The 23,157-nt window shown below is 39.5% G+C and overlaps 1 protein-coding gene across 1 annotated transcript; it reads right to left on the reverse strand.

The window, feature by feature from the left end:
- Window positions 1-845: 845 nt before the first annotated feature.
- BMP15 (bone morphogenetic protein 15) lies at window positions 846-5,846 on the reverse strand. Its single transcript, XM_004755127.3, has 2 exons — window positions 5,498-5,846; window positions 846-1,705 (listed from the first exon to the last, which is right to left on the reverse strand). The coding sequence occupies exons 1-2, from the start codon at window positions 5,823-5,825 to the stop codon at window positions 846-848; spliced, it is 1,188 nt and encodes a 395-aa protein (XP_004755184.1). The 5' UTR covers window positions 5,826-5,846.
- Between the last annotated feature and the right edge of the window lie 17,311 nt (window positions 5,847-23,157).

Below are 23,157 nucleotides of genomic sequence, written 5' to 3' on the forward strand. Positions count from 1 at the left end.
CAATGCACTGTGAACTCCATTGTTCCCTAGAAAGCTTAAAATGACTCCCCCATACATAATCCTAAATGACAGCTCTTCCTCTCACCATAGATGCAGGTGGTTTTGAAGTGATTATCCTCAGGTCCTTATTCAAGTTCTCCTATCAGTCTTATCAAAGGCTGTTCTCCTTACCCCAGAAAAGGGATCCCATATACTTTCCCCAGGTTCAGAGGCTGAGAGAAAAATCCCTGGTATTTTAGAAACACTGTTTCCTGCCAAATATTTCAATGGAGATTATTACCTAAACATTTTTTAATCCACCTGAGAAAAGTTAGTTTTAGATTCAGAGGGCAATGCAAACACAGATGCAGGAAGTCTTTCTGATGACATACTAGTTTTGAGGATACAGGAGGCAACATAAAGGAGTAAAATCTCAAGTGGCTTTCTTAACCCATGGTCTTTTAGAAAGCCTCAAAAAGATGGCTACTAGGAAGATTTCATCTTTGCAGGCCTTGGTAGGACAATTCCAGAAGTTCTACTATCATGGATTAGTGACTTTTGACAAAGCCAGCATAAAGAAAAAAAAAAAAGAGACAAGAAAGCTGGGGATCTCCAAAAGAACATCTTTAAGGGCTCTGACTAGCGGTCAAACTGTACTAATGTTTGGTATCAGAACTGTTTGTATAAAGTGAGGACCTCATACATGGGGAGAAGAGACTTAAGTAACACTTAGGGCAAGGAATGGAACCCAAAGAATTGGTAGATGACCACAGGTAGAACACTTGCAGCTTTAACACTGATATTTGTTTTGTTATGTTAAATATTCTTCCAATTTCTCAGAACCTGAGCTAGATTTACTTTTGCTATCACCTACATGTACAGGACTGGGCAATCATATCCTCATACTCCTTGTACAAGATACTCCCATTTGCCTCAACCAAAAGGATGCTAATGGGAACATACTTATTAGGAATACAGGAGGGCTGAGGGACACTCTGGTCCACCAGCTCATTGACAAGGTTCTGGATGATGGCATGATTGGGGGAATTGAGACCATAGTGTAGTACTCGAGGGCAAGATCCTTTACAGTAGTTTGGGGTATATAGGTAGGGAGCAATAATCCAGTGATCCCAGCCCAGCTGGTGGAAGCTGACCTGGAAAGGTTGGAGGGAACACTTTTTACTTTGAGGCCTATCATGTTCCCCAGAGAGGCCAGGGACCCTAGATATGATACTGTCTGCTTGGCGGGCCCTCCGCAAGAGAAGAGAAGAGTCCCTTTCCATGAATTTCTCCAGGCCTCTGGGGTGAAGTTTGGCCTTCTGAACACTCTCATGAGTGTCATTGAAATAGAGTAACAAAAAGGCAGTGTCCAAGGATGAAGTGCCACGCCACTGAAGTTCAAGAATCTCACTACCTTTTTGATGCTGGCACATGAAGCGGAGTCGTAGAACCCTGCGTCCTTTGGGATTCCAGAGCCTTTGGTGAACATGTTGTGTGATATCCACTTCAGTCCAAGCTTTGGACAGAAATGAAGGCTTTGAGAAACCTCTTCCTGAAGAAGGGAAGTGATTGGTTTGGCTTTTCTGGAGCCAGGGTTGCATGTGGCAGAAGAGATGGAAATGAGCTCGGTGGAGTTCATGGCGGTAAACCACAATGGCTCTGACTAGCTGGTATGCTACTCGGTTTGGTCTCAAAGGAAAATCCAGAGTCTTTATATGCCAGGGGCCTACACAGGAGGGGACAAGAGCAGAGGATTAGCTTCTTACCTGGAGCCTGAATCTCCCTCACGACTCCGCTCAATACAAACTAACAGCTGTAAGCAGCCCTTAAAATAAAGCAAGACCATAATAATCACTATCATTTGTCAAGCATTTACTATTAGATGTTTTAAAGCATTAGCCCTTTAATCTGAAGCCTTATGAGATAGTAATTATCACCATTTTGCAGACAAAGAAACTGAGGCTCAGAGAAGTTATGCCAGAGTACATACAAAGCCAGAATATGGTAGAATCAAGATTTGAGCCCAAGTAGGTTTCCCTTAAAAAGATATTGTGCTCCATTTTTAGATCACTCACAACAGAGGATGAGAGAAAGAAAACCCAAATATGGAATTATTTTGTGTGTATGGAAGAAGATCAGTATTAGTTGACTATTAAAAGTGATCAATTAAGAGAATTGTTGAGACATGCATGAATTAAGAATGAGTTCTCCTGTCATATCATTATACAGATGAAACTTTGAGGTAACAGCCCAATATTGGGGGCTATCTATGGCCTGCCATCACTTCAAATCTGGGACCACGATGCCACAAAATAATTTTGTCTATTTTTCCCTAGTGGGGGCAGCTGTTTTGCCATTTCCACCTTCTACATTAAGAATTGCTTCTTGAGCAGCTGTTCCTTCTTAAACCATTTTCCCCTTAACTCTCAGTTTCTCCTTGTTCATTTCTTACTGGAAATGATTATTCATGTGCATTCATTGTACCACCAAGCCCCTAAATACCATTTTCACCAAGGCCTTGTTCAGATAAATATTTTGCTTGCTAAGAAGTCTACCAGAAGCTGAAAGCCTCTTGGGGATTAATCCAGACTGTAATGCTGACACCCAGTGGCCAAAAGGTTGGAGAGCTGGGCCCACAGTGCTCTGAATTTCTGCACCCTCTCCTGGAAAAAAGGTCCAGAGCAAAGATAACAAAAAACAGGCATTGCAAGAAAATGGCTGCTTTTATCTTCAAACATCTTACTGATAAACATTTGCATGTTAATATACATATTATTTACCTAACCTTCCTCCTTCACTGAATACACAAGCTTGGATTTTTCAGTAGGCCTGGACTGGTCAATGTAGAAGTGCTTTAATATCTGGAGTCATCAGGATTTTTTTCATAGCTCAGATTCAACTTATGCTAAACACACCCTCAAGTTTGGGTCACTGGACATCATTCACACAGAGCCCAAGCCAAACTTGTATTTGCTTTCTCCAGTTACTCTACACTCCCATCCTATAATCTTCTTTCCAAGAGGCCCACCCATATACCTGCCCCACCCTGCCTGAGAAAGAGCCCAACCCAACCTCTAGCAGACTGTCTGGTGAGGAACTGCCCTTTCCTTTCAGACCTTGACATCACATATTTCCTGAAGCAGGGTGGAGTGGCTAAGGATCCGAGCCAGGAAGGGTCTGCTCAGAATTTTTCAGGGAAATGGCTGACTCACACATCCTGTGTGATTGAACCTGGCATAGCTCTCCAGGCAAGTTCAATTCAGCCGGGTCATCTCCTAATGGAGAGATTTGTCCCTGTACTCTTGTCATCCATTTCTGGATCCTTTCCAGAGTCCTAGATGCCAGTATGTTCAACAGTCAGACCAAGACCGGGACGGGATTCTAGGCATCCTCCTTTCTAGCCCCTTATCATCTCTACAAACTGTGCGAATAATGCGCAGCTTTCTACTGCACGCAGAACGAAAGCCAGATTCCTTACAATGGCCTGTAAGTCTCTGCCTCTCTTCAGCCTCATTTCCTGCCACTCTTCACAATGCTCAATACACTTCAGCCATACTGATCTTCCTTCTAATCTTCAAGTCAGACAAGCTTGTTTCCACCCTCTAGGCCATAGTACCCATAGTTCCCTCTGCCTAAATCAGGCTTTTCTCTATTCTTCTCATGCCTAGTTACTGATCTTACAGGTCTCAACTCAAAGGTCACCTCTTCAAAGACGCATTCTCTGACAATCCCACGTAAAGGAAGGATCTGTTATTCTCTCTCAAAATCAATTTCATTATTTGATAGCACTTACCACGATTCACAATTATCTGCTTTTACTTACCTGTCTCATCCATGAAAACCATGCCTGTCTTGATCATATCTGCATGCCAGCACCTAAAATAGTGCCTAGCTCTCAGTAGGTGTTAAATATTTGTTGAGTGACTCTCCACTAACCCCAAGCTATTTTCCCTTTCCTCAGTCAGAATGCCTGTCTCTGCCTCTACACATAGTCTCCTTACTCCTTCCTCAGGGTCCAGCTCAAATATTAGCTCTTCAATGAAGTCTTTCATTATCTCCCTGCTTCCCTTCGCTGGCTTTAAACAGTGACCTGTTTCTTCTTTCATGTCCTGGGAGCCCTACTGCTTATCCTGGTCATTGGTCATGCTCTAACACCATTACCTATCTGTCCATTATACCTTAATGGGAGCTTCTAGAGGTCAGGGGAACCATTATTTGCCATTTCAGACCTAACCCAAACACTGTGCCTGGTGCGCAATTAAAATCTGTTGAGTCAGCACAGCAGGATGATTAAGAGCACTGACTCTGGAGCTTGAAAACCTGGGTTTGACACCCAGCTCTACCAATTACTAGCTGTGTTAGATTGAGTAAGTTACTCTGAGCCTCAATTTCTTCACCTACAAAATGATTATGTTAATAGTACCTACCTCCTATGCTAGTGGTGAGGATTAAGGAAGATGTTTGTGAGGTATTTTTCCCAATGCCTGGCACATAGTAAACGCACATAAAGGTTAGCTAGGGGAATATTGGTTGTTTCATTTAAGAGAGAGAGTATAAACTAGCAAAGACCCCAAATTAATCTCACCAGGTTCCCAAGATTTCCTTGAAGTTGATGACTTTCTGCATTCCCTAGAAAGCCCTGTACTTCAGAAGCCTACTGGTTTTCTGAATCAGTATCTAATGAGAACTTTTTTAAAATCAAGCACGATGGAAACAAAGAAAATCCTAAAATACCTTTAGTACCAAACTAGCAATATGGACAATACTAGCAATTGCTAGTACCAAACTAGCAATATAGACCATAGAAAAACTGCTTGGTATACAAGGATATCAACATACTATATCTAAACACTTGAGAAGTTATGGAAACTTCAGAATCAGACAGACTTAATCTCTCTAATACTGTCTCTGCCACCCACTGTCTATATGAATGTTGCAAGTTATTTGACTTCTGTGCTTTAGTTTTCTCTTTTAAAATTAGGTTAATTGCTCCATGAGAGCTAATGGTAGTCGTCGTCCTTAAGGATTATATACAACAGCAGATGTTCACCGAACCAGGTATACAGAACTTCTGATATTAATTTGTTTCTGTCTATTCTCGCAAATTTCCCCAATTCAGCATCCTGTGCTCTTTGCCTTATAAGAATACAACCACACATAAAGAGGATCCCCCAACGAGAATGCATATGAGTGTTTCTCAATTATAGTTTTCAGTGACATAACAAGCAATAAGACTTTCTTAGAAAGACAGGAGCTGACACATCATTCAGTTTTCCTGAGGCCTGGGAGAGATTCCTCAGGTAGGTCCCAAGGCAATCTGTTCTCAAATTGGGACGCTAAAGGGAAATAGCCTTGGAGCCATCTTCTTCCAACTTTTCCATCATTTGAAATCCAAGCCTGAGCAAACAACTCACCCACTAGGTAATGAAGCCTGACAATAAACTCACAGGTTCCCTTTCTCTACACTCTTTTTCCCCCACTTCTCTTCCCGACAGGACAGTATGGTATGATAACTCACCTCTGAGAGGCCTTGCTACATTGGCCAAGGGTCTCACCAGCCTCACCATGGTGGCCCCAATGGTGCGGTTCTCCCTAGGGTGCCCACGTGCATCAGCTGAACGCTGGTACAACTCCAGCATGTACCGCAAAGGGTGCCCGAGGACCTGGGGCTTCCTCTGCTGCTGGCCCGGAGCTTCTTCTAGCAGCTCCCGAATCAGGGGCAAGGAAGGGGCATCAGCCATGAAGGCAATAGAGGGCTGCCCTACCTTTGCCATTTGGACCCTGTGTTCCATAAAAAGCAACAACAGTCCCCAAAGAAGAATTCTAAGGATGCTGAGGAGGACCATCTTGAAACGTGTGGTATTCAGCAAGACGCTCCAGCCCAAACCCAAAGGGTGTCACTCTGAGCCTTTCCTTTCACATAGGTAACTGCATATGGCTCCACAACCACAAAAGACGGGGCAAGAAAAAATGAAAGGCAAGCAGGCAAGCCCTATATCAATTCCTCTGGGAGAATCTTCTGGACAAAAGGAGGTCTCTTAACTTGGCCTCTTCACATCAAAACAAACGGAAACAACAGGTGGAGCAACACAGCATATCCTTCTTGCTCTTCAGGGTTAGGAACAAGATAACACTTACTCGGATGCTGAGGTATCCTTAAAGGAGAGGTCCATTCCAGGACCTGCTCCCTTACCTTATCCACTAGGATGAGAAAAAGCAGCCCTTGCTTGCTGTGCTCCATAGCTTTAAAGGTAGTTTCTTAATTAGTCCTTAAAGGGCCAGAGACCTTTTACTTCCATCCCACTTCCATGTAGCCCTTCCCTTAGTGCAGCATTTCCCCAGAATGTGATCAGCTATTGACTTGCAGTGAAACTATCTGGGGTGATTGTTAAGAATGCAGACTCTTGGGTCCAAACCAAAACATGGACTTTCTAAAGGTGAGGTCCACAAATCTGAATCGTAACAAATACTCCAAGAAGTTTCAATGAACACTAAAATGTGGAAACCACTGTGAGTATGGCTACTGGAACTTGAAGAAGATGCTTTAACAGTGGTTCTCAATCTTGGCTATACATTATAATCACCTGGGGAGCTTTAGCTATTATGGATGCCTGGGAATTGTCCTCAGAGATTCTGATGTAACAGGTCTGGGCTTTTACTAGGGCATCAAGGCTTTTTTTAACTTCTGCAGGTGGTTTTAATGTGCAGTCAAGTTTGACAGTTCTGATTAAGAATTTCTGTTTTACCATGGAAGGTGTTGAGATCCTGAGTGGGCTTTCTCAGAGAAGTCTGGAGGCAGTAGAAGATGAATCGGTGGAAGTTGGCTGGGAACTCATCTTATTTGACTGGTTAATGGGAGGCCGTGGGCTGGGCCAGTTAGTTAAGGCTGCCTCAGACCAGGATTCTACAAAAAAAGAAACAAAAAAGGTAGGTGTGGTCCTGGCCATCTCCAAATAGAAGCAGTTCGTTAGGGCTCTAAGAAGAAGGTGAAGCAGGAGGTCAAAACATGGCTCTAGGAAATGAGGCAGACATGATTTGTGGGAGGCCTTTACCTCATACCAAGAATATCTATGGACAGGCACTATTGTAAACCGGCATGGACTTTGGAATCACACAGACCTGTGTTTGAATTGTGATTCTGCCTCTTCTTAGCTATAATTTAACTTCTCCAATGCAAATCTTTCCTTTCCCTGAGCCTCAGTCTCCTTACCTGTAAAATGAGGATAACATGTTTTATCTCACAAGTTTTCGTGAAGACACAAAGAAATAAGCCACGTTAATTACACAAAACCTAATTAGACACATGGCATATTGTTATATGCTTGATCTTATTTGTTCCCTTCTTCTGTTTTTACGAGCATGGCTTGGTCCCTGGCATGTATTATAAAACAAAAGCCATAGGCTAACAGGTCCCCTGGGTCTGGACTCAAATGCCAACTCAATAACGCATTAGCTGAGTGACCTTAAGCAAGGTTTCTGCCAGCCTGAGTTTCTTCATCTGTACTGCTGGCTCCTTCAAAGAGTTGCTGTTGTTGTATGTTGTATTGTATACATTTGTATTGCATGCCATAATATACAAGTAAAAGATATAAACAGATGGTTCTTTAAGGGCAAAATCTGAATACTCAAAATATATGAAAATATGTAATAGAAATCAGAAAGATACAATTTAAAACCACATAAGATATGATTTCACACCGTTTGGATTGGCAGCATATTAAAAGCCTGACACTATTAAGTTCAGGTGAGGATATAGAACACAGGTTACTCTCACACTGCTTGTGGGAATCTGATTTGGTAAAATTGTTTTAGAGAGTAATTTAGCGTTATCCTTCAGCCTAGAGACTGAAGATGTATAATTCAGCAATACTATTGCTAGAGCAGTAGGTTTTAGACACTTTTGTCTGTGACTCACAGAAATAAATATATTTTACATTGCAACCCAACACAAATATTAGCGCACACACTCACACACTCAATATATACCCAAAGTAAATATTTCCTAAAATAATGCTTATCCTTACAACATATTGAGAGGGGTAATATATAATGATGGGTAAGAACATGGCTCTGGAGCCAGTATCCTAAGTTTAAATTCCATCACTTATTAACTTGACCCTGGGCAAGGTATTCAACTCTGTGTCTCAGTTTCCTCATGTGATCATAGCCGCTTCTTTGGTTTAATTTTCAAATATGTAAAATGTGATTAATGATAAGATTTGCCTCATAAGTTTTTTTTTTTTTTAGGAGTAAATGAGTTAATACATGTAAGTCACTTAAAACAGTGCCTGGCACAAAGTATTAGACAGAGGTCAATTATTTTACATTTGATGCAAGTTTTTCTCTCCAGAAAGCAGGGTTCACCCTGATGGGCTAGTTTTGGCTTTATGAGCAATAGAGAGGCAGTCAAAAAGCCTCTCTGTTCTCCATGTCTGTACAACTCCTTCTTTCTCTCTTACCCCCTTCTCCGCCTCCCAAACATTCCCTTTGGCTCTTGACCTCTGTCTGTTACAACTTTAAACTTCCTACCTTTTTTATACAACATAACTAAATAAAACAAATGGTCAGGACAACTGGAAAAGGGTCCATGTAAGGGTTTGGGGTACAATTTTCTTAAGTGCTTCAGTGGTATTGCACTGGGATTACATCTGTCAAGAACATTTTTCTGACATCTTTTAGTAGTGTAATGTAGATACAGGGCCAAAAGAAATAAAAAGAGACAACATATTACACTGGAAAGAACATGATTTGTGTTTGAATTTCTGGTTCTTCCATTTTTTTGTCCATTGCTTAACCTCTCTAAACTTCAGCTTTCTTAACTGTAAGTTGGAGATACTCTTTACCTTCTAGGATTGTAGTGAGATTTAAATGAGACAATGTATAGAAAGTATCTAGCACATAGATAATCTTAAATAAGTGGTAAATTTTATCATAATATCCTATGATTTTGAAGTATATGTAAAGTGTTCCTGACCAAAGGAAATGTCTGCTCAGCATCCTTCTAAAAAAGTTCAGCTGAATTTTTATTCCATTTCTCTATCCACCAGAGCTTCAGGAGACTTGCCTGATTGAATAAGTCAGCTTTCCTATTTTCCGAAAAAGATTCAATTTCTTATTTCAGAAAAAGATCCAAAAATCAACTCTATTCTTACCAGCAAATTGAAAGAACTTGACATGATTATTTCTTGGAAATGCCCCGGCCCCCCCGCCCGGTGTGCTCAATGTATGCTACTGCCCCAAATGCCCAGAAGAGGGCACCAACAGTCTTTCTAGCCTTGTGGTTGGAGCTAACCTGAGTTTGGTGGTAGAAGAAAGTCTTAAACAACTTGTTTCTGTGCTTTCAACTCTTTTTGGAAAAAAAAAAAAATCACGATTACCTATGTTAAGAAGTCCTTGTGACTCTCTCCACCCCTAAAGATGCCAGAAGCCCCAGAAAAAGGAAGGACCTGCTTTCCCATGCATGGGTACCAAGAGTCACTGTTCACACCACTTGCAAATGGAATTGCACCACCCTCCCCAGCCTGAAGACCAGGGAAGTTCAAACTCAATTGTAATTCATTCAGACCAAAACTCAAAGGTAGCCAAATCAGCCTTGGGTCGTGGACCATACACTAAAACAAACTCATCAAACCTCAACAGTGTACCAAGCATTGTGTATGAGTGTATGATAGTGGAACCCAGTATATCAAGGAAAACATGTGCAAAGGTCCTGAGGATGCAGAAGAACTGTTAAGCCAGAACACTGGGAGAGAATGAGGGAAATAATTCCAGGTAAGGATGGTATGATAGTACGAGCCCGAACATTCATGGCCTTGTAGGGACTGCTGCTACCTTTTCTGCATCTTTCTGACATTTAAAACAAGAATTCACAAATCAAAAAAAGATAGTTTCTGGATGGACACAGCTCTATGGCTTAGCAAGCAGAGCATGGGCTGGATTTTAGCTCCGTTAACAAGGCACTTTATGTAGAACATTAACTGCACAGCTATTTGAGACTGCCCTATTTGTAAGGGTTTTGGCCTTCTCTGTGCTTTAGCCACACGATGGCTTTCTGGTTATCTTTCAGTGTTTCCAACAGACCATGCTACCTCTGCTTCAAGGCCTTTATATATACTGTCTCCTTTGTTCAGAATGCTTTCTCCCCCTCATTCCCTGGGGTACTCCCACTCAACCTTCATATCGCAGCCCAAATATCACTTCCTTGAGGAAGTTCCCTGAGTCCCTAGATTGTATCTAGAGAGCATTTAATTATTTGCAATGAGAATGATTTCGATTAGGTCCTGAGTTATGAGTAGGATTTTTGTAGGTGGAGAAAAGAACATATGACATTTCAGGATCAGTTCAGAATTTTTCAAATATTGCCCCCCAAATTTTTAGAAGGATGGATTGAAGGCAACTTGAAAGATTCCTTAAAGCAGGACCCAAGGAACAGTGTCCTCCCTTCCATGGTATATGTAGGAAGAGTTAGGAAGTAGTTACAAGGAACACATTCAGATACAAGCCTTACATAGTGAGTCTCTACTGGATCCTTTCTGCATTTGTTATTTCATTAATTACAACTTTCTGTTTTACAGAAAGAGAAACTGAAGTTCAGAGCAGTTAAATGATTCAACCTGGATCTCACAGCTATAATGAAAGGCAGATTTGCATTCAAACCTCCTGACTCCAAGTCCAGGGCTTTTATCTACCTTTGAGGAGTCTACTTACCATCTACCATACCTTAAGGCTTGGCTTCCTACTCTGGGTCTCCAGAACTTGGTTTTTGGTGCAGGGATAGGGAAGCTTCTATCTAAATGATCTCTGTAAGAGCTCCCAGTGGTGTTCCTATGATCTTTGGTCTTCAGGGAATGTCTAAGAGAGAATCTCTGTGGACAGTAATCTGAAGTATAACCTTCTAAACCTTAGCATAAGGTGTATAGAACTTTAACTCTTATCATTGGTTATAAACCATATCATCTGTAGGCAACCAGAATATTATGTTACCTTTTAACCAGGTTCACAAACAAGAACTAAACAACAGCTAAGCACAATATACTCTGAAAATCTTTTTGGCCTCAGAGATAGCATTAGCTGGTGTAGCCATTGGGAGTTTTCAGTCATTTATGGACACAACACTATGTCACCAGTAAATCAGTGACCATTCTCTGACTGACCTCCCTCTGGTCCTAGTAATCACTTGTACTATCAAAATGTGATGCTAAAGCAATTATTGAAAATGACGTTATAAACAATGAGGTGCATGTATACTTTTGAATTAGTATTTTTGTGTTCTTTGGGTAAATACATAGTAGTGCTATTGTTGGATCATAGGGTAGTTCTATTTTTAACTTTTTGAGGAAACCCCATAATACTGTTTTCCAGATGACTACACCAGTTTGCATTCCAACCAACAGTGTAAGAGGGTTCCCCTTTCTCCACATCCTTGCCTATACTTGCTGTTTCCTGTGTTGTTAATTTTAGCCATTCTAACCAGTGTGAAGTGATATCTCCTTGTAGTTTTGACTTGCATTTCTCTTATGATGAGTGATGTTGAGCATCTTTTCATGTGTCTATTGGCCATCTATATGACTTCTTTGGAAAAATGTTTATTCATGTCAGCCCATTTAAAAAAAATTTTATTGTGCTATTTTTTTTAGTTGCCATAAAATACATCATTAGTTTTTGATGCAGTGTTCCAAGATTCATTGTTTATGTACAACACCTAGTGCTTCATACATGCCTTCCTTAATACCCACCACCAGGCTCACCTATCCTCCCACCCCCCTCCCCACTGAAAGTCTCAGTTTGTTTCTCAGAGTCCACAGTCTCTCATGGTTCATCTCCCCTTCTGATTTCCCCTAATTCAGTGTCCTTTTCCTTCTCCTAAAGTCCTCCATGTTATTCTTCATTTTCCACAAGTAAGTGAAACCATGATAATTGGCTTCCTCTGCTTGACTTATTTCACTAAGCATAATCTCCTCCAGTCCCATCCATGTTGATGGAAAAGTTGGGTATTCATCCTTTCTGATGGCTGAGTAATATTCCATTGTATATATGAACCACATCTTCTTTATCCATTCATCTGTTGAAGGATATCTCAACAGCTCTTCCCACAGTTTAGCTATTGTGGACATTCCTGTTATGAACATTGGGATACAGATGGTCCTTCTTTTCACCACATCTGTATCTTTGGGGTAAATACCCAGTAGTGCAATTGCAGGGTCATAGGGAAGCTCTATTTTTAATTTCTTAAGGAATCTCCACACTGTTTTCCAAAGTGGCTGCACCAACTTGCATTCCCACCAACAGTGGAAGAAGGTTCCCTTTCTCCACCTCCTCTCTAACATTTGTTGTTTTCTGCCTTATTAATCTTTACCATTCTAACAGGTGTAAGGTGGTATCTCAATGTGGTTTTGATTTGAATTTCCCTGATGGCTGATGATGATGACATTTTTTCATGTGTTGCTAGCCATTTGTATGTCTTCATTGGAGAAGTGTCTATTCATGTCTTCTGCCCATTTTTTAATGTAATTATCTGGTTTTTGAGTGTTGAGTTTGAGGAGTTCTTTTAAAGATCTTGGATATCAGCCCTTTGTCTATGTATTATTTGTGAATATCTTCTCCTATTCCGTGGGTTGCCTCTTTGTTTTGTTGACTGTTTCCTTTCCTGTGCAGAAGCTTTTTATCTTGATGAAGACCCAAAAATTCATTTTCACTTTTGTTTCAATTGCCTTTGGAGACATGTCTTGAAAGAAGTTGCTGTGGCTGATGTCAAAGAGGTTACTGCCTATGTTCTCCTCTAGGATTTTGATGGATTCCTGTTTCATGTTGAGATCTTTCATCCATTTTGAGTTTATCTTTGTGTATGGTGTAAGAGAATGGTCAAATTCCATTCTTCTATACATTCTATACATTCTTCTATACAAAGATATATACATGTCCAATTTTCCCAGTATTTGAAGAGACTGTTTTTTTTTCCCCCACTGGATTTTTTTTCCCACTTTGTTGAAGATTATTTGACCATAGAGTTGGGAGTCCATATCTGGGCTCTCTACTCTGTTCCACTGGCCTATATATCTGTTTTTGTGACATGATACCTTATGTGGAAAACCCAAAAGACTCCACCCCCAAATTACTAGAACTCATACAGCAATTCAGTAATGTGGCAGGATACAAAATCAATGCACAGAAATCAGTTGCTTTCTTATACACTAACAATGAAACTGCAAAAAGGGCAATTAGAGAATAGATTCCACTTACAATAGTACCAGAAACCATAAGATACTTTGGAATAAACCTAACCAAACTGGTAAAGATCTATACTGAAAGAATTACAGAACACTCACGAAAGAAATTGAAGAAGACACAAAAAAATGGAAAAACATTCCATGCTCATGGATCACAAGAATGAACATTGTTAAAATGTCTATGTTGCCCAGAGTAATCTATATTTTCAATGCCATCCTAGTCAAGATACTAGCAGCATTTTTCAAAGTGCTGGAACAAACAATCCTAAAATTTTTATGGAACCAGAAAAGACCCCAAACCTTCCAGGAAATGTTGAAAAATAAAAACAAAGCTGAGGCATCACGTTGCCCAATTTCAAGCTTTGTTACAAAGCTGTGATTACCAAGACAGCATGGTACTGGCACAAAAACAGACACATGCCTGCTCATTTTTAATTGAATTATTTGGTTTTTGGGTATTGAGTTTGATAAGTTCTTTATAGATTTTTGAATACTAACCCTTTATCAGATATGTTATTTGCAAATATCTCCTCCCATTCTGTAGGTTGCCTTTTAGTTTTGTTGACTGTTTCCTTTGCTTTGCAGAGGCTTTTTTTTTAATGTACTCCTAATAGTTTCCTTTTGCTTTTGTTTCCCTTGCCTCAGGAGACATACCTAGAAAAACGTTGCCATGACCAATGTCAAAGAAGTTATTGCCTGTGTTCTCTTCTAGGATTTTTATATTTTCCTGTTCCACACTTAAGTTTTCACCCATTTTTAATTTACTTTTGTGTATGGCGTAAGAAAGTGACCCAGTTTCATTCCTTTACAGCTTGCTGCCAGTTTCTCCAAAACCATTTGTTAAAGAGACCATCTTTTTTCCATGAGATATTCTTTCCTGCTTTGTCTACAATAGGTAAATTATATAAACAGCCTGGTGTCCATCAATAATGAATGCATAAAGAAGATGTGTGTGTGTATGTGTGTATGTGTGTGTGTGTGTATAATAGAATATTACTCATCCATAAAAAAAGGATGAATTTTTGCCACTTGCTACAACATGGTTAGAGCTAGAGAGTATAATGCTAAGTGAAATAAGTCAGAGAAAGACAGGTACCATATGATTTCATTTATGTGCAATTCAAGAAACAAAACATATGAACAAAGGGGAAAAAAGAGAGAGAGGAAAAGCAAGATAAGGACTCTTAAATATAGATAACAAAATGTTAGTTACCAGAGGTGGGGGGGGGTGAGTTTAATAGGTGATGGGGTTAAGGAGTGTACTTGTGATAAATACCAGGTGTTGTATGGAAGTGTTATACAGCTGAAACTAATATTACATTATTACATTGTATGTTAACTAACTGAAATTGAAATAAAAACTTTAAATAAATTGATACTAAAGCAAATAAGTAGGTAATTGCCTTCTCACATTAGAGATAGGGAGACTATTTTCCCCTAAAAATCCTACCATTTTCTATTGGACGTCAGCTTCCCAGGGGTTGGGCATAGGTGAATCCTGGATCCTGGGCCAGAAGTGGATCCAGTGGATCCTGGGCCAGAACAACTTAGTACAAGGAAGACACCCTGATACTTGGGACAAAAAAGTAGGAGCTTAAGAGTAGCCTCTTCGGGCGCCTGGGTGGCTCAGTGGGTTAAGCCACTGCCTTCGGCTCAGGTCATGATCTCAGGGTCCTGGGATCGAGTCCCGCATCGGGCTCTCTGCTCGGCAGGGAGCCTGCTTTCTCCTCTCTCTCTCTCTGCCTGCCTCTCTGCCTACTTGTAATCTCTCTCTGTCAAATAAATAAATAAAATCTTTAAAAAAAAAAAAGAGTAGCCTCTTCAAAGACTCAGAAGCTATTCTCCCACTGTGCAGATCTATGAGCCGTGTCCTTGTCACAAAAACCAGTGTAGAATTTGGTGTTTAAAGGAAAAAAATTTAATTGGCAAAGAAGAAGTCAAACTTTCACTCTTCACAGACGACATGATACTCTATGTAGAAAACCCAAAAGAGTCCACCAAAAAGTTGCTAGAATTTAGCATGAATTTAGAATTCATTGCATGAATTTAGCAAAGTGGCAGGACATAAAATGAATGAACAGAAGTCAGTTGCATTTCTGTACACTAACAGTGAGGCAGAAGGAAGAGAAATCAAGAAATTGATGCTATTTTTCAATTACACCAAAAACTGTAAGATATCTAAGAATAAACATAACCAAAGACATAAAGGATCTGTACTCTGAACTATAGAATACTTATGAAAAAAATTGAGGAAGACACAAAGAAGTGAAAAAAACATTCCATGCTCATGGATTGGAAGAAAAAATATTATTAAAATGTCTATGCTATCCAGAGCAGTCTACACATCCAATGCAATCCCTATCAAAATACCATCAACATTTTTCACAGAGCTAGAACAAACAATCCTAAAATTTCTATGGAACCAGAAAACACTCCAAATAGAAGAATATTGAAAAAGAAAACAAAAGCTGGGGGCATCAGAATTCCAGATTTCAAGATGTTGTACAAAGCAGGAATCATCAAGACACTATGGGACTGGCACAAAAACAGACTCATAGATCAATGGAACAGAACAGAGAACAGAGAAATGGACCCTCAACTCTATAGCCAACTAATCTTCAACAAAGCAGGAAAGAATATCCAATGGAAAAAAGACAGTCTCTTCAACAAATAGTGTTGGGAAAATTGAACAGCCACATGCAGAAGAATGAAACTAGACCACTTTCTTACACAATACACAAAAATATACTGAAAATGGATGAAAGACCTCAATATGAGACAGGAGTCCATCAAAATCCTAGAAGAGAATGCAGGGAGAAACCTCTTTGACCTCAGCTGCAGCAATTTTTTGCTATACATGTATCCAAAGGCAAGAGAAACAAGAGCAAAAATGAACAATTGGGGCTTCATCAAGATAAAAAGTTTTGCACAGCAAAGGAAACAGTCAACAAAACTAAAAGGCAACCTACAGAATGGGGAGAAGATATTTGCAAATGTCTTATCAGATAAAAGGCTGGAATCCAAAATCAACAAGAACTTCTCAAATTTAACACCCAAAACCCAAAAAATCCAGTCAAGAAATGGGCAGAAGACATGAACATACATTTCTCCAAAGAAGACATACAAATGGACAACAGATGCATGAAAAAATGCTCAACATTACTTGGCATCAGATGAATGGATGAAGAAGAAGTTGTGTGTGTGTATATACACACACACACACACACACACACACACACACACACACACAATGAAATATTACTCAGCCATCAAAAAGAACAAAATCTTGCCATTTTCAATAGAATGGGTGGAACTATAGGGTATTATGCTAAAAAAATAAGTCAGTCATAGAAGGACAAATATGATTGCACTCATGTGTGGAATTTAAGAAACAAAACAGGGCTCCTGGGTGGCTTAGTCAGTTAGGCATCAGCCTTCAGCTCAGGTCATGATCCTGGAGTACCAGGATTGGGCCCTGCATCAGGCTCCCACTCAGTAGGGAGTCTACTTCTCCCTCTGACCCTCCCCACTATACTTCTCTCTCTCTCTCTCTCTCATAAATAAATAAAATCTTTTTTTAATTAATTAATTTTTTTCAGCGTAACAGTATTCATTGTTTTTGCACCATACCCAGTGCTCCATGCAATCCGTGCTCTAATACCCACCACCTAGTTCCCCCAACCTTCCACCCCCCACCCCTTCAAAACCCTCAGATTGTTTTTCAGAGTTCATAGTCTCTCATGGTTCACCTCCCCTTCCAAATTCCCTCAACTCCCTTCTTTAAAAAAGAAACAAAACATGATCATAGGGGAAGAGAAAGAAAAATAAAATAATAAAAACAGAGAAGGAGACAAACCATAAGAGACTCTTAACTATGAGAAACAAACTGAGGATTGCTGGAGGGGGAGGTCAGGGGGGAAAGATAGTTGAGTGATGAACATTAAGGAGGGAACTTAATGTAATAAGCACTTGGTGTTATATGCAACTGATGAATCACTAAATTCCGCCTCTAAAGCTAATGAAAAAATTAAAATCTCTATTTTATGAAAAAAAGACAATAAAAAGCAATAGATTTTGTACTTTGACCTAAGCCAAGCCCTTGAGACCAATATGGTGATGTATGAGGTATTATTCTTTAAATGGTCACTTTCTGTCTCCAAACAAATCCTTGACACTGTTCTGCTGTCTAAGGGCTAGAAATGCTTTGGCTTACTTTTCACTTCTGACATCAGGAGGAAAATGCACAGGTTGATGTTTCTCCTCATTGTCCATAACAAGCATTTGCTTCCCCTACTACTCTGGCAAGACTTCTAAGAAAGACCAGTACATAAGCCCCCATGGACCTGGGAGACCAAATCAGGGATACAACCACTGTGGGTCAGAAAGCTTTGAAGTATGGATTTCTTGTCTCAGTTTTTCCACCTTAGGCCCTGAGTTTTACTGCTTCATTTGGACCATGAGGAGAATCCAGTTCCATTTCACACCGAAACTAAAAGTTGAAAAAGTAAGTAGCCTTGTGAAAGACTGAATTAGCCCTAGATACACTGGTTGCATAATCTTGATGGCAATCTAAAACTTTGGCCAAATCTCTAAGCAGACTGCAAATCTTCTGGATTCTCAGGAAAATCTAGTGAACATTTTTATGGTGTTTTTCTTTTTGTCGTTTCTCAGGTTTAAGAAAAGCTTGTGGAAATCCCAAGGAGAGGACTTGGGGCAAAAAGAGAGTAAAAGTATAATACCTCCAACTTGGGAAATAATTGTAAAATTGTTTGGGAAGTTTGTTGAGAAGTTCACTGAGTTTTCAAAGACAATCTTTTTTTTTTTATAAGATTTTATTTATTTATTTGACAGAGGGAGAGAGATCACAAGTAGGCAAAGAGGCAGGCAGAGAGAGGGGAAGCAGGCTCCCCGCGGAGCAGAAAGCCCGATGTGGGGCTCGATCCCAGGACCCTGGGATCATGACCTGAGCTGAAGGCAGAGGTTTAATCCACTGAGCCACCCAGGCGTCCCCAGTTCTCAATCTTTTTAAGTATCCATTTATCAGACCCTGAAGAAGGCCCCCCAAATCAGAAGGTTCTTCCTCTTTAATAGAGAAATGTATGATCTGTAAAAGACTTGTACTCATTTACTCATTCATATATTCACTAAATTAATATACATTAACTACCTTCTATGTGTCAGTTTTCAATGTAGAGTACACCAAAGAGAAGAGTGAGGTAAGTGCTCTTGTCTTTGTGGAATTTACAGTCAAACAGGGGAGACAGTCATTATGTAGAACCTCAAAGATGAAAAAAATATTTAAAATTGTATTGTAATACTATGAAGGAAAATTATGGCCCACACTGGGAGTACAATCCAACAGGAGATAAAGGTAGGTTGGAAGACCAACTTAATCAGATGTGTCCAGGAAGGTACATCTAAGAAAGTGACATTTATGTTGAGACATAAAAACTAAGTAGGGGTTTACCAGGTAAAGATTTGGGAAAAGAACATCCCAGGAAATAATTTACTAATATAAAGACTGAGGGGAAAAAATCTGGGTATCCCCAAAGTTGAAAGAAAACAAGTTTGGCATAAATAAAGAACATAAGATGAGGCTGGAGAATTCAGCATGGGTCAAACCATGCAATGGCCATTTAGATTATATCAATGATTTTGCATTTGGGAGAAGAAGGTTTCAAGAATAATTGAACTCTGGTATGTTCCACTGGTGGTCCTTGTTACTGAGTTCTAGAGTGCTGGAAGAAGACTGTTTGGAAAGGAGGAGAGATAATGAGTTTGATTTTGGATAGTACAACTTTAAATGCATGTCAAGTAAGTGATGGATATATTATTTTGAACTTCAGAAGAGAAATCTAGAAATACAGAGCTGTAGTTGTTGGCAAATATACATGGTTAATGAAGATATGGGGGATGGTTGAGTTCATATGGAGGAGAAAGTACAGAGTGAGAAAATGAGAGGGTTTAAGGTAAAACTTAGATGGGTCCAATATTTTAATACTGAGTAGAGGTAAGAGGGCCAAAGAGGCAGGAGGAGAGCCAGGAGAATGCTTATCCCAGGAACTAAAGAAAGATCAGGTTTCAAGAATGTAATAAAAATTAGGGTGGCTGGGTTATGAACATTGGGGAGGATATGTGCTATGGTGAGTGCTGTGAATTGTGTAAGACTGATGATTTACAGACCTGTAACTCTGACACAAATAACACCTTGTATGTTGATTTTAAAATTTAAAATAAATAAATAAATAAATAAATAAATAATGTAATAAAAAACTGTATAGTATTATGCATGGAAATAAAGAATATGAGAACCATCGAGTGACACTTGCATTTAGCATCAAGGTCATTGATAACCTTGGTGAGAGTTGTTTAGTGACAAAATGGTAGCACTAATCTGTTTATATTGAGTTTGAGACTGAATAGGAAGTGAGACAATGGAAAAAGTGAGACTAGAGAATCCTTTCAGAAGTGTGGTTGTAAAGGAGAGAAAATAGATTAAGTGGTAGCCAGAGGAATGTGTGGGTTCAGGGAAATTTTTAAATGGAAGAAACTTATGATTGCTGATGGGAAAGTATCATGTACCAATTCCATTCTTCAGGATCTAGGGACCAGCAATAGTCAAGGTCAGGCCATAGATAGAGTGTTTGGGCTCACTGCCAACAAAAGCTGATTCCCTTGGGGTATCCTGATCAGACTCAAGTACACTGCTCTCTTTTAAATAAGCTATACTTTAGTTTCTCTGATGGCCCCTTTAAGAAGAGGGTTTTTTGTTTGTTTGTTTGTTTGTTTGTTTGTTTCTATAACATTTACAAGCTAAGGCTCTGTTTTTCACTTGGATGTTATCTTGAAGCTGTGTTTAGTTTTGCTTAACATTGTTCATGCTCTACCCGAGTAACTTTTCTATTTTTTAAAAAGACTTTTAAATTTATTTTATTTATTTGACACAGAGAGAGTGAGCGAGAGTGAAAGATAAAGCAAGCACAAGCAGGGCGAACCGCAGGTGGGGGAGAAACAGGATCCCTGCTGAGCAAGGAGACCCATTAATGTTGGGTTCGATGGGTTTGATCCCAGGATCCTGGGATCATGACCTGAGCCAAAGACAGATGCTTAACTGACTGAGCCATCAAGGCACCCCTGAGTAACTTTTCTAAAACACACATCTAATCATGTTGCTGTCCTGCTGAACATATTTCAACTATTCCCCATGAACTTTAAGATAATGTCCCAGACCCCTCAGAATGACAAGCAAGGCCTTATTTTTTTTCATTTGAGTAAAATTGACACAGGATGTTACATTCGTTTCAGGTGTACAGCATAGTGATTCAACAAGTTCATACATTATTTTATGCTCACCACAAATATAACTACCATCTGTCAGCCTACAATGCTATTACAATATCCTTGACTAGATTCCCTATGCTGTGCCTTTCATTCCTATGACTCATTCATTCCATAACTGGAAGAAGCAAGGCCTTTTCTGATTTGACTCTGTATAACTATTTTTCAAGTCTCATCTATATTCACATGCACATTTGTATCCTACACTCCATTTAAACCCAACTACTAATAGTTCTTTGAACAAGCTGAGCTCTCCTTTAACCCCCTCTGCCTTTTCTCATACTGTTTACCTTACCTAGCTAGAATGCTTTCAGATGAGGAGCTCAACAAAACGTTATTAAATAAATGTAAGTGTATGGATGAGTGAATGCATGTATGCATTTACTTCAGTTTCGTTGGCCATTTTTGGGCTAAATGGCTGTACATGGTAATGAGTGAGGTATTTATGTGGAGTAGTTGGAGGATACTTATGTGATAAGATTTTGGGAAACCATTGAGATCTTCACTGCATTAAACCATCACTCCTTTTAGCATATCCCTGGACCTTATCCCATCAGAGTTTTATTTCCCTGAACAAGGGCTGGGTGTTACTGGAAGTCCCTGAAGGAGGGAGGAGTGCTAAAAAGGGAAAAGGGGGTCAGACAGAGAAACTGGAAGTGGGAGGTAGCTGTTGGGAAATAGCTAACAGTACCACTTTGCCCAGAAGTGATGTTGTGATGGCACTGAAACAAAAACAAGCCAATCTGAGATATAAACAAGTGAAAGAAATAATTGATTTAGAGCCTAAAACATACTTGAAGCAATTTTATTAATCGTGTTGTTGAACTAAAAAGCATATCAAATTCACTTATACTACCCATTTCAGATGCCCAAGGTAGAGAACTCAGTGGAATGCAGTGGGAATTCAGGTCATTTCCGGAGATAGATCATTTCCAATAGAGCCTTTGGGTTAGAGAAAGAGGGGGTAGGTAGGCTAAGATCCCCTAGCAGAGCCAAATCAATGAGAAAAATTGCCCTCCAAATTCCAGGATTTTCACAGTCCCTATAGAGGGATAAGAAAGGCCTTGGTTACAGATATCACAAACTTGGTTACAGATATCTCTTCTGGCAACTTCAGACTTACCCATAAGAAGATCAAGCCCACCCAGTCTTCTGGACTTTTCTGGGATGGCTCAGATTGGTGTTTCTGGGAGTTTAATATCTTAGTTCAAAAGATTTCTATTCTTCACGAGGTCCTGGACTACAACAGGAAGTAGGAAGTAAGAAAATCATGCTCCATTGTACTTTCCCTTTACATTATGCTTTCGGTCAGCTATCAAGCATAACTGTCTTCCATAGGTCAATTTTATTAACATTTTGAAGAAACAGAAAATTGGAGAATTGGATAGGAGACAAAGCTAGGGAAAACATAGGATCGATGAGTAATATGGGCTTACGTAAAGGTGCCATAGAAGTATCAAAGCATAGTAGAAGGAACACAAGACTTAGACTCACTTTGTTCAAATTCCACCTTTGCCAGTTTATTAGGTGTGTGACTTTGGAAAAGTCCCTCATTGAGACTCAATTTCCCCACCTATAAAATAAAGTTAGTATTGCCAATGTCATCTATATGTGGATTGAATGCCTAGAACCTAAGAAGTAGTCAATCAATGCTAATTAATTTCCCCTATTTGTGGGAAACACCCAAATGGTAGATGAATCTTGTTTTAAGAGATAAAGATTTTGAAATCCCAGGGTCTGAGTTGAACAGAAAGAGCCTAGTTAAGTGCTCAGATCCTATAGATGGGGTATGTAGAGGGGAGGGTCATTGGATGGATGAGGTACAACTGTAGCTGGGGATTATCTGAGTACTTTCTTTAATAAGTAAGCTGAGATTGAGGGTAATTGAAGAGGGATGGTGATACCATAAAATCTGGACATCTTACCCGGTCTGGCTCAGCTTTACTTGTGTTGTTTTACAAAAGCCACTCTGTTTCCCCAATTCTAACCACTTCACGTTCTTTCCTACCCTGATTCCTACCATCAAATAAAGATGTAATACAAGGTAATTACCATTTAAAAACTATGAAGCTGTGGATGTTTTGTGGAAAAAATTAAAGGAGGATAAAAATTGAGATATAGTGAGAGAGAGGGCAGGGGCAGGCAGGTGTCATCATCAACAAAAAAACAACTAGAAAGATGTTCTTAAGATGTTTTGCACAAGAAGGCATAACTTGTGGAATTTAAGACCAAGATTTATAATTATCTCTTTTTCAAGAATAGAATTGGGTTTGAAGAGCCTTGCTTTGCATCACCTAATACCAAGGTTGAGAACATGAACTTATATTGTATAACATGGACATTTTTACAGGATTGATAACGGTTTTGTGGTATGAATAGAGCTGGGGAGCACTAGAAAATAATATTTGCTATGTTATCATTTGGGTGATTTTTATATTAATCACATGTGTAAGGAATTCTACAAGTAGCCATATTAAACATGCTAGTCTCTCAACCTTTCTACTCCCTGGAGATATAGTTCTATTTATTTCCCTCCTTTCACCATTAAATAGCTTCATAATTCATAATTGTACACTGACTTCTACTCTTGCTATTCAACCTATACTATTATCTG

The sequence above is a fragment of the Mustela putorius genome, unplaced genomic scaffold (assembly GCF_011764305.1).
Source record: "Mustela putorius furo isolate JIRA1106 unplaced genomic scaffold, ASM1176430v1.1 tig00003903_pilon_pilon_pilon, whole genome shotgun sequence".
NCBI lineage: Eukaryota > Metazoa > Chordata > Mammalia > Carnivora > Mustelidae > Mustela > Mustela putorius.

Coding starts and splice junctions, on each gene's coding strand:
- BMP15 (XM_004755127.3), bottom strand. CDS start 5,825: ATGGTCCTCCTCAGCATCCTTAGAATTCTTCTTTGGGGACTGTTGTTG. Junction 1,706..5,497: donor TGTAGCAAGGCCTCTCAGAG/GTGAGTTATCAT, acceptor CCTCCTGTGTAG/GCCCCTGGCATATAAAGACT.